The 23,846-nt window shown below is 40.8% G+C and overlaps 1 protein-coding gene and 1 pseudogene across 2 annotated transcripts in view; one reads left to right on the top strand and one right to left on the bottom strand.

The window, feature by feature from the left end:
- The window catches only part of RIF1 (replication timing regulatory factor 1), a 62,475-nt gene extending 49,159 nt beyond the window's left edge, over positions 1–13,316 (bottom strand). For both annotated transcript variants that reach the window (XM_049773053.1, XM_049773054.1), the window contains exons 1-7: positions 13,198–13,316; positions 11,866–11,944; positions 8,818–8,914; positions 6,913–7,040; positions 6,725–6,819; positions 4,173–4,362; positions 2,065–2,157 (exon numbers count right to left, since the gene is read on the bottom strand). In XM_049773053.1, coding sequence (XP_049629010.1) covers positions 2,065–2,157; positions 4,173–4,362; positions 6,725–6,819; positions 6,913–7,040; positions 8,818–8,914; positions 11,866–11,944; positions 13,198–13,307 — 792 coding nt within the window. In that variant the 5' untranslated portion in view covers positions 13,308–13,316. The remainder of the gene's footprint in view (positions 1–2,064; positions 2,158–4,172; positions 4,363–6,724; positions 6,820–6,912; positions 7,041–8,817; positions 8,915–11,865; positions 11,945–13,197) is intronic.
- Positions 13,317–18,486: 5,170 nt separating this feature from the next.
- Positions 18,487–18,878, top strand: LOC126008578 (40S ribosomal protein S15a-like; annotated as a pseudogene).
- The last annotated feature ends 4,968 nt before the right edge of the window (positions 18,879–23,846 follow it).

Raw genomic sequence — 23,846 nt, 5'->3', positions numbered from 1 at the left:
GTCATGAGCAACCCGAGTGCCACTGGTGTGGCCCAAAAACCAAAAAATAAATAAATAAATAAATAAATAAATAAAAAGGCAAATGATCGGACAAGGGCCGGTAGAGATAGCAGAGTTTGCCTTCAAGCAGCTGATCCAGGACCAAAGGTGGTTGGTTCGAATCCCAGTGTCCCATATGGTCCCCAGAGCCTGCCAGGAGCTATTTCTGAGCAGACAGCCAAGGAGTAACCCCTGAGCACTGCCAGGTGTGGCCCAAAAACCAAAAACCAAAAAAAAAAAAAAAAAGATCAGACAAGGGGAAAAATCCTCAAAGAAAGGGAAAGGATGAAAAAGATGTGATAGGGGCCAGAGAGATAGCATGGAGGTAGGGTGTTTGCCTTGCATGCAGAAGGTTTGTTGTTCGAATCCCGGCATCCCATATGGGCCCCCGTGCCTGCCAGGGGTGATTTCTGAGTGTAGAGTCAGGAGTAACCCCTGAGCGCTGCCGGGTGTGACCCAAAAAAAAAAAAAAAAAAAAAAAAGAAGTATATAATAAAACTCAACAAAAGCATCATAAGAACCACTGGAGTCCCAGAGACCCAGGAAGAAAATCCACAGGAAGAATCAACAGTCTAGGACTTCATTGCAGAGAAACTCCCAAAGACTGCCATGTAACCAAATCCTACATGCCTAAAGAGTACCAGCGAAAAGAGATCTGAAAAATCTTAAAGCACCCTAAGACACATCCTATTCACAATGATGAATCCCAGATAGGGATAGAATACCGAAAGCAGCAAGATCAAAAGAAAAAAAGAAATTACATTCAAAGGAGCATCCTTAAAATTTGCAGCAGACCTGCCACAAGAAATCATCAAGGCCAGAAGGCAGTGGTGGGATATAGTGAAAAAACGCAATGAAATGAATGCTTTGCCTAGAATGCACCTAGAATACTTCACCCACCCAAACTCACATTCAGGTTTGAAGAAAACATACAGAGCTTCCGGAACAAACAATTCAGAAACTTTACAGACTCAAAACAAGACTTAAAATACAAACTGAAAGGTCTACTTTAAGACAAGACAGACCAAAAGACACACTAAAGTCCTAGACAAAGATGACACTATATCCCATGATAATTATCTCTCACCGTTAAGAGACAGAGTGGAAAATGGATCAAACAGCTGAATCCAACATTCTGCTGCCTACAAGAAAAATATCTGAACAGTCAGAACATAGACTCATACATAATCAAGGGCTAGAGGCCAATCATCCAAGCAAACAGCTCCATTAAAATAGCTGAAGTGAGGGCCAGAGTGGTGGTGCAAGTGGTAGGATGTTTGCCTTGCGCATGCTGACAAAGGAGGACCACGGTTCAATGCCCTGGCGTCCCATATGGTTCCCCAAGCCAAGAGGGATTTCTGAGTACATAGCCAGGAGTAACCCCTGAACATCACCGAGTGTGGCCCAAAAACAAAACAAAACAAAGCAAAAAGCTGGAGTGGTCATATTAATATCAGATGACACAACCATCAGACTTAAGTTTTAAGGGACAAAAAATGGACATTTTATAATAATTAAGGGATACGTACAACAGAAGAAATCACACTCCTAAAGATATATGCACCCATGAGGGACCAGCAAAATATTTAAAACAGTTGTTAACAAATCTGAAAAAAGATATCAATAGCAACACAATAACAGTGGGAGACCTCAACAGCACCCTGTCTCCCACACCTTTATAGGTAAACCAGGATGAAACTAAGAATATACTAGCTGTAACAGGAAAAAGTGGATTGGGCATTGGCCTTGCACTGGCTGACTCAGGTTGGATCTCTAGCACCACATATAATTCCCTAACCCAGCCAGGAAAGACCCCGAAGTGAAGCCAGGAATAATTCCTGAGTTAACTCGAGTTATGGCAAAAACCACCCCTAGCCCCCAAAATGGAAACCGAATTTACAAAAAAATTTCACAGCGCAGGTGAATTTACATAGACACATGCAAAGCAAATGAAAATATTAATAAATAAAAAGGTTAGCAAGGCATGTAAATTCATTAACGAAAAATTCATAACTCTTGCCTTACCTTCCCAAGAAGTCTAACAAATAAAGGCCATAATTTTAATACATAAGTCTCATTTTTAGTCATGAATAGTGTTTGGAGTTCTGAAAGTAATTTCTGTGAAAATAAAAGCCAAAAAAAACAGTGAAGAGTATTGAACTGAGGAAAGTATACAGTAGCAATTTTATTAACTTTCCAATGTTTTACTGAGAAAACATTTTATATAGTAAATGTACAAATATAGGAACCATTAACATTTTACTATGCTCATTTTATCATGGATCTAGCCATCTTCCATTCCTCTATCAAGCTATTCTACCTTCAATATAATTTCCTCTAAAAGTTTCAATCTTCTGATCATTAAAATGTTCTAACTTTAAAAAAATTAAGTTTTATATATAAGGCATTTAATACTTCAATTTTATATAAGCTATTTTTAAAATAAATATATATTTAGGAGCTGAAAGATAACCAACCTGATCGGACACACCACCAGGATTGATTCCTTAGAGCAGAACCAGGAATTAGTTACTCATGAGCACTGTGGGTGTGGCCACAAAAATCAGTAACAACAAAAAATAAACTTAGTATTGAAATAGCCCTCAAATACCAAAGCAACTATATTAAACTATATTAAACTATATATTAGGCTTCCTGAATTTTTAAAAGTAAACAAGCCATGTTTTGAGTATGGAAAGGATTCCTTCAACGCCTGATTACAGCACCTCCAAACTCATTTCCTACTCCTCGAATCCTGCTAAGAGCCTGTAATCCCCAGCATACAGTGGTTCTTTTAAAACAAGTTCATTTATAACTTCTAGACTCAAAAATCTTCAAATATGCCTCTCAATATACTACCCACACTAAAAAGCAAATACCTTTCAAAAGGCTGTTCCTGTCACCTCCTATTTCAGTGACCTTTATTCATTCCTGCTATACAGTCCCATACCCACTGAACACCAACAGGCAGGAGTATTAAAGACCGTTTTATAAAATCATGGTTCTTCCACTGCAATGACCTAAAAAAATTAACTTTCTATATATCACCTTCATGTTACTGTTGAAACATCTTATACTTTCCTTCTCCTTACCCTATTTTCCTCTTTCCTATTTCGTAAGTGGATTATACTCCATCCACATCTTATTTCCTGTTATTTCAATCATACTTTTGGGAGGGAAGTTGGGAAAGAGATGGGCCATTTCACTTATTGGTGGGGGAGAGGATTAAAGTGGTTAGACCATACTTAGCAATGCTCAGGGCTATTCTTGGAGCTACACCTCCAAAATTGGCTCTCCAGCCCCAATGAACTATATACATTTTAAAACCTCACAGGTTATTCAAATAAACTTCAGTTTCTTTTGCTCACAGATGTATTCAGTGTGCAGAACAATGTCCAGTACATAATGAACACTAATTTTTTTTTAAAAACAAACCTTAATACTTAAAATCTGAGACAAGTAGTGATTTTAAGGCACTTATATAAAAACAGATACAACTCAAGGGTCGGAGAGCAGGCCTTATATTAAAAAGGACATGAGAAAAAATAAATAAAAAGATATGAGTTCAATCCCTGGTGTCTGGTCAAGCCCAAGCTCTGAACCACCTGTCCAGTATGCCCAGTATCATTAGGAGTGGCCCCTTAGTGTACCTAAGCATTGCTAAGGAGAAAACTCTCATTAAAGAAGTTACACAAATAGTATTTATTTATGAACATTCTGCTAGAATTCAACTCCAATCAGTGCTAATCATAATCAGGTAATGCTCTTTTCCAAAACCACGATCTCTCTCAATTCACCATTCACCAAAGCTTTAAGTAAAATAACTGATTCATACAAACACCGAATAAGCAGCTCCTTCCCTACTGTAACACTGAAGCAATAAACTAACTAACACTAGTTCAAACAAATCTTTGTTCCATGGGCCAGAGCAATGGTACAGTGGGTAGGGCATTTGTGGGTAGATTCAATCCCTGAGACCCACATAGTTCTGAATCTGCCAGGAATAATCCCTGCAGAGCCAGAGGTTAAATCCTGAGTAAAGCCAAATGTGGCACACCCCATCCCCAACCTTTGTTTTAATTCAGAAAAGTTCCTAGATTACAGTACCATTATATGCCTTACATAAGACTTACAGTAGTCATAAGCTGCTCCGTGATAGATGCTATTTCTTGTTGTTTCTGAAGCAACAATGGCATTCCCATCTCTAAAGCAGTTGCTCCCCGCAGATGTACCCTTTGTGCTGAATGAACAACTAAAGGTATGACCAGTTTCGCCCATCTGATAGATTCTTCTCCCATTTGAACTGGAGCTTGTTCTATTAATCTGCAATAGGAAAATTGATAAATAAATTCACTTGACCTCAACTTTTTACTCCTTCACTACTAGGAAAATATACAGTACACACAGAAATATAACATCATTATGGTCATTTACTTTAATTATGTACACATGTATAATATAAGTATCAACTTGTGAGTTGAAGATTTCTGCATTTCTTTTATCAATAAATGTCTAAAAGAACACGTAACTTTATCTTGACTAAAGAATTTTATATCAATGGTTTTGATTTGGGTAAATTCAATCTTCCTAGAGAACCATAATATAATATGAACATTAATCAGGAGAGCCCATTAGATAGTTTAAAGGCAAATAACTCAAAAACTACAGGAAGCTTTATAAGATGTAAAAACCAAAGGGGCAAGAGCAGTACAGCAGGTAGGGTGTTTCCGTTGCTAGCAGTTGACCTACCGTATTTTCCGGCGTATAAGACGACTTTTGAACCAAAAGTCAAATCAGGTATCATCTTATACGCTGAGTATATCCCAAAAATGTTTCAGTATGTCGCTAAACTCAGGCCGCAGAGTTTCCAAATCTCTTTCTTGGGGGCTCCCAAACAGTACTCAGGAAATCTGGGGGCCACTTCTGGCAAAACCCAGCTAACCATGTTGGTGGTTCAGTGCTAGGGTCCAAGGATGGGGTGTTGTTTGGTTCATGTAGTGGAGGAGATTAACTGATGCCACCAGGGAATTGCCAGAAAAGGTGCCTATGATAAGGAACCAATCACTGCAAGGCGGCAGCCAATCCAAGCAGGCTTTTTATGCATGCAAATTAGACAATGTTCTGGACCAGAATCTACACTGTCAAAAGCCTGCTCAGATTGGCCAGAGTCAGGGAAGAAGTCTATTACAGTATAACCTTGAACCTTTGCTTGTTGTGATTGGCTCACTGTGGTACATACAGTTGCAGCACAGAAACGTTCTGTCTGATACAGCGAATATAGGCCTAAATCTATGTTTTAACTGCAAAATTAGGGGATCGTCTTATACACCCAGTCATCTTATATGCCGGAAAATACGGTAGGTTCAATCCCCAGCACCTCATATTTTCCCCGGAGTGATTCCTTGAGCAGAGCTGGGAATAAGTACAAAGCACTGCTGGTGAGGCCCAAAAATAAACAAAAAGTAAAAACCAAGACAAACTGTATCAACAGTTCTGTTGCATGTGGACGAAAGTCAGTGCTGGAGACTACAGAACACAGCTAACCATGGGTTATATGCCAGTATCCTTTATGGCCCCCCCAAGCAATGCCAGAAGTTAATTCCTAAGTGCAGAGCCAGTAATAACCTCTGAGCATGGCTGGGCATGATACATACACGCACGCGCGCGCGTACAGACACGCACGCACACGCACACACACACACACACAAAGTAACAGTGTCTGTTCTATTTGTAGTTGTTCAGGACTTATTTCTGTTATGCTCAGGGGACCCAAATAAAGTAACAGTGTCTGCCCTATTTGTCTGTAGTTATTCAGGACTTATTTTGTTATGCTCAGGGGACCATATGGGGTACTGGGGACCAAACCCAGGGCAGCAGCATGCAAGACAGAAACCCTACTCATACTTTACGAATGCTCTGGTCTGCCTATTCTTTCATCATAGCTGGCACCTGTCAATGTCCTTCTAAATACCCTTTAGAGTTCACTTACAAGGGACAAATATTGGTGGTAAGTCTCCCTAGCAGTACTCAGGTGCCAGACTACTCAGATATACTAGGCTAGCTATGCTGGGACCACTAAGGCCATAACCAGCAGTGCTCAGGAAACTATGCAGTGCTGGAGATCCAGCTCCGGACTGTAGCAAACACAGTATGTGCTCTGGTGCTACAGTCCTTTAACACCCTGGGCCCAAAAGTATATTTTTTAAAGTCTTACAAAAGCTTTAAGGGAGAATAATACAGCAGTCATGGACTTTGCCTTGCGCACAGACAAGTTGGGTTCAGTCCCCAGCAACTAATTTGGTCCTGGTGGAAGTTACGTGGAGTATGGAACCAGGATGGCTATATGTGAGATAAGTGCCTTAACCTCTGCATTATCTTTCTAGCCTTTAACTTTTCAGAGTGAACTCAACCCACCAATACTGTTATCCCTGGCTCTGTGCTCAGGAGTAATCATTGACAAAGTTCCAGAGGACCATATGCCAAGGATCTAAACCAGGGTCATAAGCACTACCGGCCACTTCCACAGAAGTACCTAAACTCTTACACTACCTCTCTAGGCCCTGAGATAATTTTTAAAAAACCAATACACTGACTAATCTAGAAGATTATGTTTTACATGTTTAAATTTCATGCACCAAAGTCTGCTCTAGCTCCCTTCAATTTTGCACACGACACAATCACATACCTGATGATGACATTTAATGCTTCATAATCAACAACAGCAGAATGTACCTCTCCTTTATTAAGTATCAGTTCTAAAGAATCAATTATATCAGGTACCTAAAAAACAAATATACATAAATAAAAATCAAATAAGCTTGAATTGCTTAAATGATATGAAAATGAAAAAACACATACAAAAACTATACTCACTACTTGGCCAACAACTTCGGGGGGAAATGTCTGCTTAGATATCACCCAGAGAGCCCGAGTGCGGACATTTTTGTCTAAACTCTTAACAACATCATTCAGATTTGAAAGAAGTTCCTTAATATTTGACTCTGAAAAAACAATGTTTAGTTTACATCCTTTAAAATTTCAAACATTATTTTATAAAAAGGTGAAAATAGCCTAAGAGAATGATAATCACTTGAGTGAATATCAGACTTGATATAGCCAGAGAAAACAATTAAGATTCTGAACCAAATATTGTTACTGAAATAATTTTTCAGTTACTATGCTTAAACACAAGAAAATTTTTATACCAAGGTGCTATGAATCCTGTATTTCTATTCAAAAATTATCAACTAGTACTTTAGGTGAACACACACACACACACACACACACACACACACACACACACACAAACTTGTCTTTAGACTAAAAACAATAATCAATTTAACAAATTTTTTAATAGCGAAGCACTAATGGAAGCACAATAGCTGTGATTATTTAAAACTAAAAACACCAAGTCCTGGATGTCCATTGCATTTTCCTTAGTGTATAAAACTGCAAAAATAAATGGTCACATAAATTATTAACTTCTAAAGAAAACGTTTTATAAGACAAGGTTTAGATTTTTTTCGATTATTTTTATTTTGACCAAAGTGGATTTCAAATCTTTCACAGTAATATTTTAGTTATATAGTGACATTGAATCAGGGGTATTCCCACCACCAATTTTGTCCTCCCTTCACCCCTGTTCCCAGCATACATCCCATGCCCCCCTTGCCCCTTCCCCACCCCCACTACAGTGCCATGGCATCACACAGACTCTAAAACGGAGCTATTCCAGCTCTCTGGCTTATTTAGTTCAATCTTTTAAGATATAAAACTTGGGACCAAGAAGGTGGCGCTAGAAGTAAGGTGTCTGCCTTGCAAGCGACTAGCTTAGGACAGACGGCGATTATGGTCCCCCACCCAAGCCAGGAGCGATTTCTGAGCGCATAGCCAGGAGTAACCCCTGAGCATCAAATGGGTGTGCTCTCCCCAAAAAAGATATAAAACTTAGAAAGCCTTATCTAAGGAAAAAGTAATCTTCCAACAATAACAATCTTTTTTTTGTTTTTTTTTGCCTAGAAGTCACTCCATGCTCTGCGCTCAGAAATCGCTTCTGGCTCAGGGGATGCTGGGGATCTGTCCTAGGTCACTTGCATACACGGCAAAGGCCCTACCACTATGCTACCATTCTAGCCCCTGACAATATATTCTTCTTTCCTTCCTTCCTTCCTTCCTTCCTTCCTTCCTTCCTTCCTTCCTTCCTTCCTTCCTTCCTTCCTTCCTTCCTTCCTTCCTTCCCTCCTTCCCTCCCTCCCTCCCTCCCTCCCTCCCTCTCTCTCTCTCTCTCTCTCACTCACTCAAATCTGTAAGTTGGGACTGGAGAGATAGTACAGTGGGTAGAGTGCTCGTCTTGCAAGCACACAGCCGGGTAACACTGGTTTAATCCCTGCATTCCATATGGTCACCAGCACTGCCAGAAGTGATGCCTGAGTATAGAGCCAGGAGTAATCCCTGAGTGCCAGAAGTGTGGCCCCAAAAACCAAAAAAAAAAAAAAAAAAAGCTACCAGTTAGGGCCCAAGAGGTGGCACAAGTGGTAGTGTGTTTGCCTTGCTACGCACTAACCTAGGACGGACCGTGTTTTAATCCCCAGGCATCCCATATGCTCCCCCAAACCAGGAGCGCTTTCTGAGAGTATAGCCAGGAGTAACCCCTGAGCGTCACCGAGAGTGCGGCCCAAACAAACAAACAAAAAAAGCTACAAGTTAATACATTTGAGTGTGACAGCACTCGATACCAAATAACTTATAGATGTAAAGTCCAATAAGCAGTAAATTTACCTGATAATGCTGAAGCAATTTTTGGATTATAGAAACAAAATCCCAAGGCCTGAAGAGCAGCACTACTGAGCTCTGAATTCTGACTGGAAATATGAATCTAAAGAACAAACAAAACCATGCATTATAAAGAAGTGATCGTAAGCAGAACTAGACAGCAAAACAATTTTTCAAAAATAGTGGACTTAAAAAAAAAAAAATAGAGGACTAGAGGGGCTGGGGGAATAAAAGTAGAGGACCAGGGAATTACGCTGAAATGCAGGCATGCACTGCAATACAGGAAGAAAACCCTGAATTTGATCCTTCTGGCACTAATGCAGATCACTGCTTATAACAATAACACTGGGCCCGGATAGATAGCACAGCGGCGTTTGCCGATCCAGGACCAAAGGTGGTTGGTTCGAATTCCGGTGTCCCATATGGTCCCCCGTGCCTGCCAGGAGCTATTTCTGAGCAGACAGCCAGGAGTAACCCCTGAGCACCGCAGGGTGTGGCCCAAAAACAAAAAACCAAACAAACAAAAAATAACACTAAGAAGATATGGCCTGGGGGCACTCACCACCACAGGACCAGAGGAAAGCTAAAGAGTGGCCTATAAAGAAACTTTTTCCTTAAAAAAAATAAAAATTTCCACTGATGGGGCTGGAGAGATAGATAGCATGCTCACATATCTCACTGAGGTCTGCACTACTTAAGCTGCAGTTTTGCACATGTGCCTTCCTAGGTCACATTATCACTTGTAGTACCACAGGGGATCCAGTGGTGCTCACATCATGTGCTTACCAGAGGGTGCATGCACCCCTTTTGGCAGTAGTTACACAACACCTGGTTTATTTTTTAATTTTTTATTGTGGTCAAGTGAATCACAAATCTTTCACAGTATTTAAGGCACAGAGTGACATATAACACCTGGTTTTAACATCACCAAAAATTTCTCACAGCACCAGATCACAAGCTCAATTGCCAGGCTTAAACTGAACCAAGATCTCAAGTGGCACAGGCACAGCATTTAGAAAGTCAGGGCCTTGAAAACTAGTGACCAAATGCCTACAAGGCAGGCAGCTCTATACTACTGCACTGTTTCAACAGGTCCCAAAAGCAATGAGTCTTATATCATACAAATGTTGTGGGTTCCTAGACAATACTAACAGAAATCTTAAGAATAACATAGCATGGTATATTTCAACAAGTAAGGCACCTAATTCTTAAATCAATTTGCCCGAAAGCTTCCCTTGATTGCCTGAACATGAAACAGCTATATGCTTCAAATTAGTAAAAAAACATTTTTATTACAAACCCTATTCACAAACAGTACAATTTGACACAAAAATCAAAGCAAGTGAGTTATTGATCCTTCATGTGCTAAAGTACTAAGTCAATAGATTCAAGTCTCTATAACATTAACTATACTGCTAGAATATAGAAAAAAAACAAAGTATTACTTAATATGATTAATAAGCCTAAAGAGCAATACAATAAAAGCTCCTAATTACATAAATTATATAGTTTATATATATATATACTCAACACTATAAATAGTGTTGAGTGCAACAGGAATATCTGAGGATTAGCAGTACTTTAAGTATTATAATATTTAGCCAGAAATCATGCTAATATACAATGTCAGTGCAAAATCTTATAATGTGGGGCCGGAGAGATAGCATGGACATAAGGCATTTGCCTTTCATGCAGGAGGTCATCGGTTCGAATCCTGGCGCTCCATATGGTCCCCCGTGCCTGCCAGGAGCAATTTCTGAGCCTGGAGCCAGGAAGAACCCCTGAGCACTGCCGGGTGTGACCCAAAAAACATACACACAAAATCTTATAATGTAAAATAAATGGAGAGCCAGAGATAGTGCAGGGATTAAGACACTTGCCTTGTACATGGCCAATCCCAGCACCACAAAGTTCTTAGCACTGCATTAGGTGTAGGTATGACCCAAACTGCCAGCAATAGCCCTGTGTAGCCCCTCACGGCACCCCCTTATAAGCATGCCTTGTAAGGATGAGGCTGAGTTCAGCCCCTTGTAAAAAGTGATGCTCCTCAGCCAAGATCACAACCCTCAACCAGGAGTGCTTGAGCATCACAACTCCAGAACATAACCATAATATAAATGCACCTCACCTAAATGAATGCAAGCACCATAACTAGAAGTGTGAGAAATACAAGGTCATTAAAATAAGAACATTTGGTCCATGTGTTTGACATTAAAAGATAAAACCACCATATTTAAAAATAGGGCACTTGGTCCTAGGAACCGGGTTTGATCCCTGGGATCCAATATAGGGCGCCAGCCTGCCAGGGGCAATTTCTGAGTGCAGAGCAGAAGATAGCACCTGAGTTAGCCTCACAGAGAAGATTAAAAAAAATGGGATAATTAAAGGATACACCCACCTTACAGAAAGTATTCACTAATCTAGTACTACTATAATAATAAGGCACAATAACCCCTGAACACCAACGGGTGTGGCCCAAAAAAGCAATCATTCAATCATTCAAGTTTAAAAAAATTATAATAACCAGGAAGAAAGAATTCCAAAACCTGAATATTTTTTTAAAGTGCTACCCAAATTGAGCAAAGACTTATAGACTCATTTACTTAGAAGCACACTCCACAAATGGAGAAAATAGGGACCCTTTAAGATAGGATAGCAGGTAAGGGGCTTTTCATAGTAGGCTCGATTCCCAGCACTTAATATGGTTCACCAAGCTCACCCCTGAGCAAGGATTGCAGAGAACCAGGAGCAAGCATGAGCAATGTCAGGTGTGCCCCATCCCACAGCCAAAGAGAGAACAGATTGTCAACCCTTACCACAACTTTCAAAATTAAAAATCAAGTTTTGGATCCTAGTAGCCAAGGTCAATTTTAGACAAAGTAAATAAATTTCACTTGCAAAGTGATATAGGAGTAGCCTGACAGAGAAGATGAAAAGACATGAGATAATTAAGACACAACCACCACCCAGGTGCTATTTCTCCAGTTATTTTACAAAGAATGAGTTATCTTGGTAATTTTCCTCCCATAAAAACAGGAACACTAGTTAACAAACCTTTAAAACCTTGTAGAGTCGAGGGAGTTTTTTCTCAATTTCTGCAATGAGTTCTTTTCCATCTTCTCCAGTCATACGACTTCAAAGCAAAAAAGAACACAAACGTAAGCTAGTAGCAGACACATAGAAAAGCATAATGACTAATATAACTATAAACTTTGAAAGGTACACCAGAACTGTCAAAATGACCTAAGAGTAATGTAACTTGGAGCCAGAGGCATAGTACTAGAAGTACTTAATCTACACAAGTGACTGGTTTTGGGTTGCCTGGCATCCAATATGCACCAATAGATTTCCAGAGCACAGAGCCAGCGCCTTGGGGGGTGGGGGGGTGTGTCCCATATGATGCACCAATAGATTGTATGTGTGTGTCCTGACGCCCATCCAAAATATGCAATTTAATAGAGATCACATTATGTACTGAATGCACAGGTGGAACAAATGCAAAAAGTAAAAGTCCTAAGGCATTGCATCCAGGCTATCACGCTGACAGAGAGCTTCACTATGCAAGCAAGGAAGCTATCCCCACGAAATAAACTGAGCTAGAAAGTTGAACTTAAGTTATTTTGGGGGCTCAAGTTAATGTCCTAATAGGCAGGGAGATAAACCATCAAAACGTTTGCCTGGGGGTGGAGAGGAATATAACATATTAAGATCCTTAAAATTCGATTTAAGATAGTTGGGGCCGGAGAGAGAGAGATAGTATGGAGGTGGGGCGTATGCCTTGCATGCATGCAGAAGGACGGTGGTTTGAACCCCGGCATCCCATATGGTCCCCATAAGAGCCTGCCAGGAGCGATTTCTGAGCGTAGAGCCAGGAGTAACCCCTGGGCACTGCAGGGTGTGACCCCAAAAGAAACAAGCGAAGACAAAAAAAAAAAAAAAGCAAAAAAAAAAATAGAATCGGAATTGTTGCTGTAAAAAAAAAAAGCAAAAAATAGAATAGGGACTGTTGCTCTAAAAAAAAAAAAAAAAGCAGCAGCAATTCTTGGTGGCCACCCTGTGCACCCTAGTAGGTGACCCAGAAAAAAAAAAAAAAACCAAACCCATGCATGCTGCAGCCAACCCTTCAGCCCAGTGTGCAACCAGGCCTTGCTGCTTTAAAGACACGGGTGGCCGAGTTCCACGTGCAAAAGCTCCCCCCAAACCACTGTAAAAAAGAAAAAGCAAACATGGCTTAGGTCAGGGTGCACGCGCGAGCCCCCGCAGGACCCCAACCCACCGAGGGGGGGGGAAGACGCCTTAGGAGCGCGCGCCCCACCCCCACCCGTCACCCCAACCCCCCCCCCCCACGTCGCCAGCCCGGATCCGGCCCGGGCCGCGCGGCCGCACCTGGTGAGCGTCAGGTAGGCGTCGGTGCGCTCGTCGCAGGACGCCGCGGGGTCCTCCAGGGTCTCCAGCAGCGGCGAGAGGGGGCTGCGAGGGGTCGGCGCCGTCGTCATGTCGGCGGCCCTGTGGCCGGAAAGAAAGGACAGGAGAGGAGAGGGGAGAGAAGCCGGTGCTGGTTAGCGAAAGGATTCGGACCCCGCGCCGCACCGCACCGCACGCGCCAGGGCCTGGGCCTTGTTTCGCCGCCACCCCCGAACCTGCGCGCGCCGGCTCCGACGACTCCGGCCAGCCGCTTCCCGCCAGCGCTTTCCCGGGCCGCGTTCAACAGGGGGCGGAGCCGCGGCGCGCGCAGGCGGGAGCGGGAGGGGGCGGAGGCGGAGGCGGCGTCCGGCCCCGGCGTCCCCCGCACCCCCGGCCCCGCTTATTTCCAAGCCCCCGTTGGGAAAGCCGCCCCTCTCTTCGCCCTCTGCGGCCGGGCCGCCTCTGACAGCGCGCACCTCCTCTCTCTCTCTTTCTCTCTCTTCCCCAAGCCCCGAGCCGGCTCCGGGGGGGGACTCGACTCTCTCCGGACGCGAGCGAGCGAGCGAGCTCCCTCGGGGCCGACCAAGATGGCGGCGGGGGCGGGGCCCGGCGCGCGCGGGAGTCGGGGCAGTTCCGGTAGCAGAGCTTCGAGCTCCTCGAGCCGAGCCGGCCTCTGGGCTGGCTACTTCGGAGCGTGGCTGTCATCGATCGCCTCCGGCTCTGGCCTGCTGGGGCGCGGTGCTGCCCAGGCCCGGATTTGAAACTCAAAGGGGTCTTTGAAATGCCAAAACGACAAACAAGCAATAAAAGAACGAGCCTTCGGTTTGCCAAGGGCAAGCTCCAGGCTCTCTTCCCAGCACATCTTTTTTTTTTTTTAAATAAAGATCTTGAAGTTTTATTGATTCAATTGGACTCAAAATACAGTATGGGTGAAATAAGCAGAAAACACGATTATTTGTGCGGTTGTTTTTCCGAGATTATTGCTTGTTGGTAGTTGCAATAGAATTGGCTTTTGCAAAAAACAAACAAACAAACAAACAAAAAAACAATAGATTTTGCAAATCGTCTTATAGTTTAGGGTTGACATGTATTGATGCATCAATGCTTTAACTTGGAAGACCATTGATGATAACTGTTAATCATTAAATCTTAATGCCTGCTTTGGACCGCCTCTAGGTTCTGACCCTCAAAGTGAGGACTGCAACTTGAATAAACCCTTCTAGCAAAAAGGTAAAAACTGCCTAAATTCAGAACTTTGAGGGAGAAAAAGATGGGAGGGGCTCTCGAGTTTTAGGCGTGCATAATAATGACCTGGAGGTATTCAGGATTAAAATGCAGATTTTAGACCCCCCCCCCCACACACACACCCCTCCCTTAATCCTTGTGCTAGTGTAGATTTAGGTATCTGCTTTCTTTTCAGGAGGCCTCAAGTGTGGCTGGGTGAGACCAGGCCTGAACTTCTCTTCCAAGAAAGCTAGTTCTCATTATAAATATTAAATGATATATTATAAATAATATAATTAACAAATTAAATAATAAATGATAAACTGCTCCGCTTTTCTTAGGCCATCTTAGGGCACGCAGGACTGTAGCAGCAACTAGGCCTTTCACAATGGCTGCTCTCAAAACTCTTGCGACTGCTACAGCCTTGAATATCCACTTAAGGTGCCCAGTGGAATTCTCAGTGCAGAAAGCAGGGCTGAGTTTCCCTCTTCGTTGTCCTCTGCACCAAGCAAATAACTTTATGGATAGGGTGTTTGCTTTGAAAAGGGCCAAGCCGGATTCGATACCCACCCCCAACCCCAGGCATCCCATATGGATCCTCACAACCTGCCATGTGTGAATTCTGAGTGCAGAGCACTGCCAAGTGTGGCCCAAAACCAAAAGTAAATTAAGAAAATAAAATTATTTTCAGTGATGGGTTTGTGTCTGGCTGAAATGTAGAAACACTGGGAAGTAATAAATATCAAAGAAATGTTTTCAGTTGGATCAATAGATTATTTTCTTCTTCTGGGAGCAATTGTAAGGCAGATAAGGCAGTTGCTTTCATTGCACGTGACCTACTCAGGATAGGCCCTTGGTCTTCTGCATCCCATATGACCCCCTGAGCACAGGGCGTAACCCTAAAACCAAAAGAAAAACAAGTTCTTTCCACTTTAGAAGGGAATTTACTTTTCATTTACTGGACTTTGCAGGATCAAAGATAATGGAAAAAAGATAAAGAAGTTGCTAGTGAATGAAATATATGCAAAGTTTTGCAGCATTTAGATTGCAGTAAAGTGAAGTTATTATTAGGAAGTGATCAAGGATATTGAAACCCTTTTTTTTTTTTGGCATGAGATTAGTGTAAGAATGTTGAATTTGCTTTAAATGTTACTTCTACTAAGCCTTAAGTTCTACTAAGCCTTGTTCTGCTTTACTCTTTCAAGCACTTTTTACTACCTCATGTTACACTGCATAGATTTTATTGTCTACCTCACTAGAATGTAAAATTCGGGAGTTTTATTTCCCATCTCGCCCTTAGAATGTACAATGTTGGGCCCAGAGAGATAGCACAGCGGCATTTGCCTTGCAAGCAGCCGATCCAGGACCAAAGGTGTCCCATATGGTCCCCGGTGCTTGCCAGGAGCTATTTCTGAGCAGACAGCCAGGAGTAACACCTGAGCAACGCCGGGTGTGGCCCAAAAACCAAAAAATAAAAACAAAAATAGAATGTACAATGTTAAATATCATTCATTTGATACCATACAACAATCTTATAAAATCCTTGTCATTAAGTAAAAAAAGGAGCATTTTATTTTAACAAAAAGACAACATTTTAGATACAGGAAATTTTAATTAAATTGGCATTTAAAACCAAAAACTATTGCCATGACTGGAGAGATAGTTGAACAGGATAGGACAGTAGGAGAGACAGTATTTGTCTTGCACACATCTGACCCAAGTTCAATTCCTAATACTCCACAACCCCTACACACCCACCCAGGAGTGATCCCTGAACACAGAACCAGGTGTAAATCCTGAGTCATTGGCACCTCACATGGTCCCCAGCCTGGCAGAAGTAACTTCTGTTAACAGAGCCTGGAGTAACCCCCCAGAGCCAATGGCTTTGTCAAAATATGCTACAAATTAAAAGCCATGAAACATTATTTTATAAGGTGATATGTCCAAAAAAACTTGTTAGAACTTTTTTAAGTTATCATACTGTCCTATTACTCTTCTTCCAGCAAAGATCATTTTTGTTCTAGGGGTGTTCTCCAGGATTTTAACACCTGTCTTCTCTCCCCAGGTGTTACTTGTTTTTGTTTTGTTTGGAGGTCACACCTGGCTGTGCTCTAAGATTATTCCTCTCTGCACTCAAGAATTACTCCTGGTGGGCTCCGGACCATATTCAATGCCTGGGATTGAACCTGGCCTCATGCAAGCTCTAGTTAAATAAATTAATTACAGGATGAATTTCAAAACACAAATGTCTTTGATGATTAAATTCTTCATTTTCAGCCTTACCTTATTTCACTAAGGTTATGAAAAGCGTGACAGGATCTCTGAGTTCTTCTATGACTTTGAAGGTAGACTTTAGGACTTTAATTCTTTTTCCAGTGTGTTAAATAATTTTTGTCATTTAAAATATATCAGTACCTGATTTTGATCTCTGATACCACAATAAATTAAAATGTGAGTATGAGCCTTCAGAAAGATAATTTAATATTGACCAACACAGATTACATTTTGCTTATATAACATGTAACCATATATGTATATATATATATATATTATTTTACTGGGTTTATTAAAGCACAGTAATTGTTTTCCCAATTTTTTAATCAAACTGGTTGAAGCTGTAGTGCTTAAAAAAATCACCCTAGTAACTTTTAAACAATAAAGATTTTTTAAAATAAATTTTTGATTGAATTACAAATTTTTTCATAGTTGACTTTTAGTCATACAATATGTGATACTCAGACAGATAAAGAATTTTTTAAAAGATTATTTTGTCTCATCATTGGCTTAGATATAATAAGTATACACTGCTAATTACAGACTCTGTTACAAGCTATGAGACTTGCAATCCTTAAATTCAGACCTATGTGGTGTATGACACCTATAATCTAATGATAATCTATCATATCCATTTGTATAGTGATCACCTATCAGATATGCAATCTATCACCTGATATCATTTAATAATAATCAGATATATTGTTTTTGTGACGTATTCTTAATTTTATTTAAAATATAACAATTTGATTGTGATTATAATTTTCTTTTATAAGTATATGATATGTATGATGGCCTGATATCACTTATATCATAATATAACCTGATAGAAGTGGCATAGCGCTATCAGATTATATTAACTAAAGTTGCTTTAATTCATTCATAGACCTTAGATCTTATCTGAAGAAGTAGTTATTTTTGCATTGACTTGGGCAGAGTTTCTACTAATTTTGACTCAAACCATTTTTTAATGAGAAATTTGAATCTTTGAGAAAAATTAAATTCCTTGAGTTCCAACAAAATATTCAGTATAGTTATAATGATCAAAATTCCAAAATATTGTTTTTATACTATCTAGCAAGTTACTTTGCCTTTTAGATTTTATTTGTAAAAATTGGAGGTATTGCACGCTTGAGAGATTCAAGGCATAGGCTAGTTAACACGTGGAAATTACTTAAGATACTGACCACTGGGTTTATGGGATGTGACTCAGTGATAATGCATGTGCTTTGCATGAGTTAGGAACTGTATTGAATTCAAGGAGCACCATCCCAGATATTGCAACAAGTATAACCCATGACACCATCACAACTGTAATTGTTATAAAATATTCATATGTTTATATTAATAAATTCATATGTTTATATGAATATATGGGCTGGAAAGATAGGATAGCAGGTAAAACTTGCATGCACTTGACCTGGGTTCAATCTTGGGTACTCCATATGATTTCCAAACACCACCAGGAGTAAATTCTAAGTCTAGAGCCAGGAGTAATCTCTGAGCATCACAGGGTATGACCCCAAAACCACAAAATAAATAATAAATATTCAGAAGACATTAAAAAAAGAGACATTGGCTTCTCAGGTACTTCCTTCAAAATCCACAACTGTTTCATTGAAATGGATTTATAGTTCACATTAAGATATGAAAGCATAGAAATATTTAATATTAATTATCTCAAAATGTAGTTCCAGGATCATGGCATTAGAATACTAGGGTGACCCATTACTCTGTGTGCCTGGCGACCCGGCCTCTTTCCGCCATCTTTCCTTGCCACCACCATGGTGCGAATGAATGTCCTGGCGGATGCCCTCAAGAGCATCAACAATGCCGAGAAGCCAGGCAAGCACCAGGTGCTCATCAGGCCGTGCTCCAAGGTCTTTGAGAGGTTCTTGACGGTGATGATGAAGCACGGTTACATTGGTGAATTTGAAATCATCTACGATCACAAAGCCGAGAAAATTGTCGTGAACCTCACAGGCAGGTTGAACAAGAGTGGTGTGATCAGCCCCAGATTTGACGTGCAGCTCAAAGATCTAGAGAAGTAGCAGAACAATCCACAGTTTGATTTCATTGTACTGACAACTTCAGCTGGCATCATGAACCATGAATAAGCAAGACGAAAACACACAGGAGGGAAAATCCTGGAATTCTTTTCCTAGGGATGTAATCAATAAAATGTGAATCAATAAAATGCCTCCATGGGGAGGGAGGGAGGAAATACGAGGGCAAGTTATTTGTTTGCAAATATATGGAACATACTTATCAAACTCCACTTGAAGTTCTCAGGAAAAGCCAAGTAGTCTTCATTTTTGATAATACACCAACTGATTCACTTCAGCACAGAATTTTGAAAATCCTATTGTGTTCAAGGCAAAATTTTTCTGTAATTTCAACAGGGTATTTCCTAAATATTATTTTTAAAATGAACCTTAATATTTTTTGGGAGGAGGTTTTTGTTCCACACTCAGTAACACTCAGGAGTTATTCCTAGTTATGTGCTCAGAAATTGCTTCTGGGTTGGGGAACTATATGGGATGCCAGGGCTCGAACCCAGGTTCGTCCTCGGTCAGCCACGTGCCCTAAGCCTGAATATTTAAAAAAAATACCCTATAGATGCATGAAATCCTTTACTTGTATCTCAAAATATATTAATGGAGAGAAAACAAAAGTCTTTAGTAAGCTCAAAAGTAATTTAAACTAGCTGTCTTAAGAAATTAAAAGGGTCCAAGCCACGGGCAATTTCTGAGCGCATAGCCAGGAGTAACCCCTGAGCGTCAAACAGGTGTGGCCCAAAAACAAAAAAAAAATTATTAAAAGAGAAGTGAGTCATTGTTATATTGTTGACCTTTTTGGAGAGAGAATATGATCACTAATTTAGAAAGTTAATGCCATTTAAATTAATCACCACAATTACTCCTAAGAAAAATTAAATGTTCTATTTTACTTGTTCATTAGAGAAAAAAATTTTGCTATTTTGTTTTGAGGCACACCCAAAGATACTCAGAATTACTCCTGGCTCTGCACTCAGAAATTATTCCTGGCAATGCTTGGGGGACTATATCAGATGTAGGACTTTGAACCTGGATAAGGCTCATGCAAGGCAAGTGCCCTACCAACAATATTATCTCTCTAGCCCCTGAAAAAAGAAGTTTTTCTAGGACCGGAGTGATATCACAGCTATAGGGTGTTTGCCTTGCCTGTGGCCAAACCAGGTTCAATCCCAGGCATCCCATGTGCCCCCCTCCCCCCCAAGCCTGCCACGAATAACTTCTGAGCACAGAGCCAGGCATAAGCCCTGAGTGCCGCTGGGGGTGGCTCCAAAAATAAATATATATATATAAAAGGAATTACTCCTGGTACTCAGAAAATCATGTTGGATGCCAGGGATTGAACCTGGGTCAGCTGCATGCAGGACATCAATGTATTCCATATCTGCTGTACTATCTTTCTGGTCCTGGTCAAAAATATTCTAAAAGTGTTGCAGAGTATTGTATTTTTTATTCATTCATGAGTTGATGGACATTTTAAGTCCAAATCCTAAGTTAGAATCAACTTAAGGCCTATCATAAAGAATTTTCCTAATCTTCATAGAAATAGGACACAATTTTCTATAGAATTAATTCACTACAGATTTGCTCAGTTCCAGGAATTGAAGGCTAGATATCATACATATAATGTATGTGTTCTACTACTGATATAGTCCCAGCCTGCAACTGTGTAATGTTTTTATAAAAGAAAATACACATCAAAATCAAAAGTATACATACACATCAAGAGTAGTATATGGGGCCGGAGCAATGGCGCAGTGGTAGGGAGTTTGACTTGCACACGGCTGACTCAGGACAGACCATGGTTCTGTTGGATCCCCCAGCGTCCCATATGGTCCCCCAAGCCAGGAGCAATTTCTGAGCACATAGCCAGGAGTGGCCCCTGAGCATTGCTGGGTATGGCCCAAAATCCACCCCCCCCCCAAAAAAAAAAGAGTAGTCCAGGAGTATGGCATAACAACAAAAACCCTCAGGCCATTGGGAAAGTCTTTTTTGGGGGAATTAGATATGATAAAGGCTAGAAATTTAACTCATGAAACTAAAAATAGACTTCATAAATTTTTCAAATAGTATTCTGGTCTACATTCAGTATCTGAAATCAAAGAAGCTCTGTCCTCTCTTTTTATAAAATAGATATGAATTAGGGATTTTTTCAGAAAATAAATGAGAAATCATCACATTTTCTGGTTTTGTAGAGAAAATTGCCCAACATATTTCTGTTCTCTAAGCTGTGATAGCCTGTAGAGAAAGATATTTGTAAATATAGTTTGTAGATGGCCCAATGAAAAATATGTTCTAGGGATAGGAGAGATAGCATGGAGGTAAGGCGTTTGCCTTTCATGCAGAAGGTCATTGGTTCGAATCCCAGCATCCCGTATGGTCCCCCAAGCCTGCCAGGAGCAATTTCTGAGCTTGGAGCCAGGAGTAACCCCTGAGCGCTGCCGGATGTGACCCCCCCCCAAAAAAAAATTAAAACCAAAACCAAAACAAAACCCTAAAAATATGTAATATAGTAAATAAGGACAAAATGCAATTGCACTTAGGGAAACTGATTCTAGTGGTATTCAGGGGAACATGGGATGCTAGGGATCAAACCCTGGTCAAACAAAACAAGAAAAGCACTATTTCTCTGGTCTCTCCAGTGATATGACTTTAAGGTGATAGAATGTACATCAATTTTCAGTTCTCATTCTAAAGGAGAAAAAGTACCTCTTCTATTCATTTAAGTATCAATTTAATTACCATAGTTCCCCTTTTGTAGTAGAATAAATTGTATTTAATATTTATATTTATTTATAAATATAAATTTTATTTTTTGTATATTTTCCCTTCCCTCTGTCAATGTTGAATGATGGTGAATTATGCACACTTGGTTGTGGTACATACACATTTAATTTGGGGCTCACAGTGGGCCACAGACCCTTGGGTCACATTACTTCAGTTGTGGAGCTCACTAACAGAGTAAAATCTTAAATTGTCTTAAAGACATGGCAAGCAGATAGACAGGGAGGATACACTGAGTATGGGTTTTCCCAGAAAATAATCCCAAAATGTAATTTAAAGGAGTTGTGAAATCATCAGTCCTAAAGTTGTCCAAGGCATGGAAGGCACAACCCAGATGTAGAAACTGGCATAACTCAGAGATAATAGTTTTTGTTTTGGGGCTTACTCCTGATGCATGCACTTTCAGTGGGCTCAAGGAACCATCAAGTGTCTACCTGCTGCACTGTTGTTCTTGCATCATAAAAGATCAGGTTAGGTTATGAAAGGACAGTCAAGAATCCATGGTTCTTTTTCTTGGCCATACCCTAGCAACAAAGCCCTACGTGGAACAGTGTTGGAGAAAGCTCTTCTATGAAGTCATCTTTGTCAAGGCAAGTAGGGCCTTCCTTATCTTGGAAAGTCACCTGATTCTCAACCTGAGATCTCTCTCAGAGAGGCTCTCTCCTCTGGAGAAATCTGTGCTATTCTCTCCCCCACCTCTTTTTCCACTCTCTCCCATTCTCTCCCCCTCTTTTTCTCCCTCTCCCTCTCTTTATAGTTCTCTAAATAAAATTATTTTACTTAACTATTTATCTAATTCTTTTCTGCTAGGGGAGACAACCTAGAAAACCTGGGTGAAACTGTTTTTACTTTTATTGTAAAGAACAATTTCTCATTCCAATCTGAGTCTATGGCTCCCTGAAAACTTGGCAGTGAGGATCAGTTCTAATGCCATGTAGATAAAGTAGACTTAGATGCAGTTTGAAAACTGCCCAGTGGGGCTGGTGAGAGACTAGTGTCCAACTGTAAAGGTATTAACCCTCCTGGGTGTTTCTCCAGTAACAAGGTGGGATGGGCAGGGACGAAGTAGCACTGTATTCTCGAGGTTACCTGCCTTAGTCTCTGTACTACTCAAGTCACCGAAACACTTAATGAGGTAGTCAGGAGTTGGGTAACTTGTAACATAATTCTCAAGTTACCTGGGAACCCTCTTTTTGGTGTGACCAACTTTTCCCATGTGCAACAAAAGCAAGAAGAAAGGCAAATTGACTTTCCATGAGAAGATCAAACAAAGTTATATTAAAGTAAAAAGACATAGTGCCAAATTGCTCTGGAAAGGTAGATTTGAATACATACAGGAAATAATGAAATAATGAAAGACCAAAAGAAAAATAAACCACATTTGCCTTGGTTTAAGAGAACCACTGAAGGGGCCAGAGTGGTGGCACAAGTGGTAGGGCATTTGTGTTCCATGTGCTGACCTAGGACGGACTGCGGTTCGATCCCCCAGTGTTCTATATGGTCCCCCAAACCAGGAGCAATTTCTAAGTTCATAGCCACGAGTAACCCCTGAGCGTCAATGAGTGTGGCCCAAAAACCAAAAACAACAACAACAACAAAATAGAAAGCTCTAATTTAATATGTCAACTGTAACTGATATTTTCACCTTACTATCAGAAGAAAACTATTTTCTATGATGAAACACTATGGTCAACCAATAGAGCATGAACTAATTTTTCTTAGAAAGAATTTGCATCTTTGTCTTTTAAAACAAATTTTTTATTTTCTTTTGGGGTCCACATGGTGATACTCAGGACTTATTTCTACCTTCTATGCTCAGGTATCACTCTTGATGGGCTCAGTGACCATATGGAATGCTGGAGATCAAACCCAGATTGACCATGAGCAATGCCCTAACTGCTGTACTATTGCTTTAGCACCCACGATTAAGAATAGAATCAATTGGGCCCGGAGAGATGGCACAGCGGCGTTTACCTTGCAAGCAGCCAATCCAGACCAAAGGTGGTTGGTTCGAATCCCGGTGTCCCATATGGTCCCCCGTGCCTGCCAGGAGCTATTTTTGAGCAGACAGCCAGAAGTGACCCCTGAGCACTGCCGGGTGTGGCCCAAAAACCAAAAAAAAAAAAAAAAAAGAATAGAATCAATTAAGATTAAAATCTATTCTTTGGGGGGGTAGGAGGTGGCATACCCAGCAGTGTTCAGGGCTTACTCCTGGCTCTGTGCTCAGAGATCCCTCCTAGTGAGTTCAGGAGATCATATGAGATTGAACCTGGGTCAGTTGCTTGCAAGGCACAC

This window comes from Suncus etruscus, chromosome 5 (genome assembly GCF_024139225.1).
Source record: "Suncus etruscus isolate mSunEtr1 chromosome 5, mSunEtr1.pri.cur, whole genome shotgun sequence".
NCBI lineage: Eukaryota > Metazoa > Chordata > Mammalia > Eulipotyphla > Soricidae > Suncus > Suncus etruscus.
The sequence above is the reverse complement of the archived record's forward strand: the minus strand, read 5'-3'. Positions and strand labels throughout refer to the sequence as shown.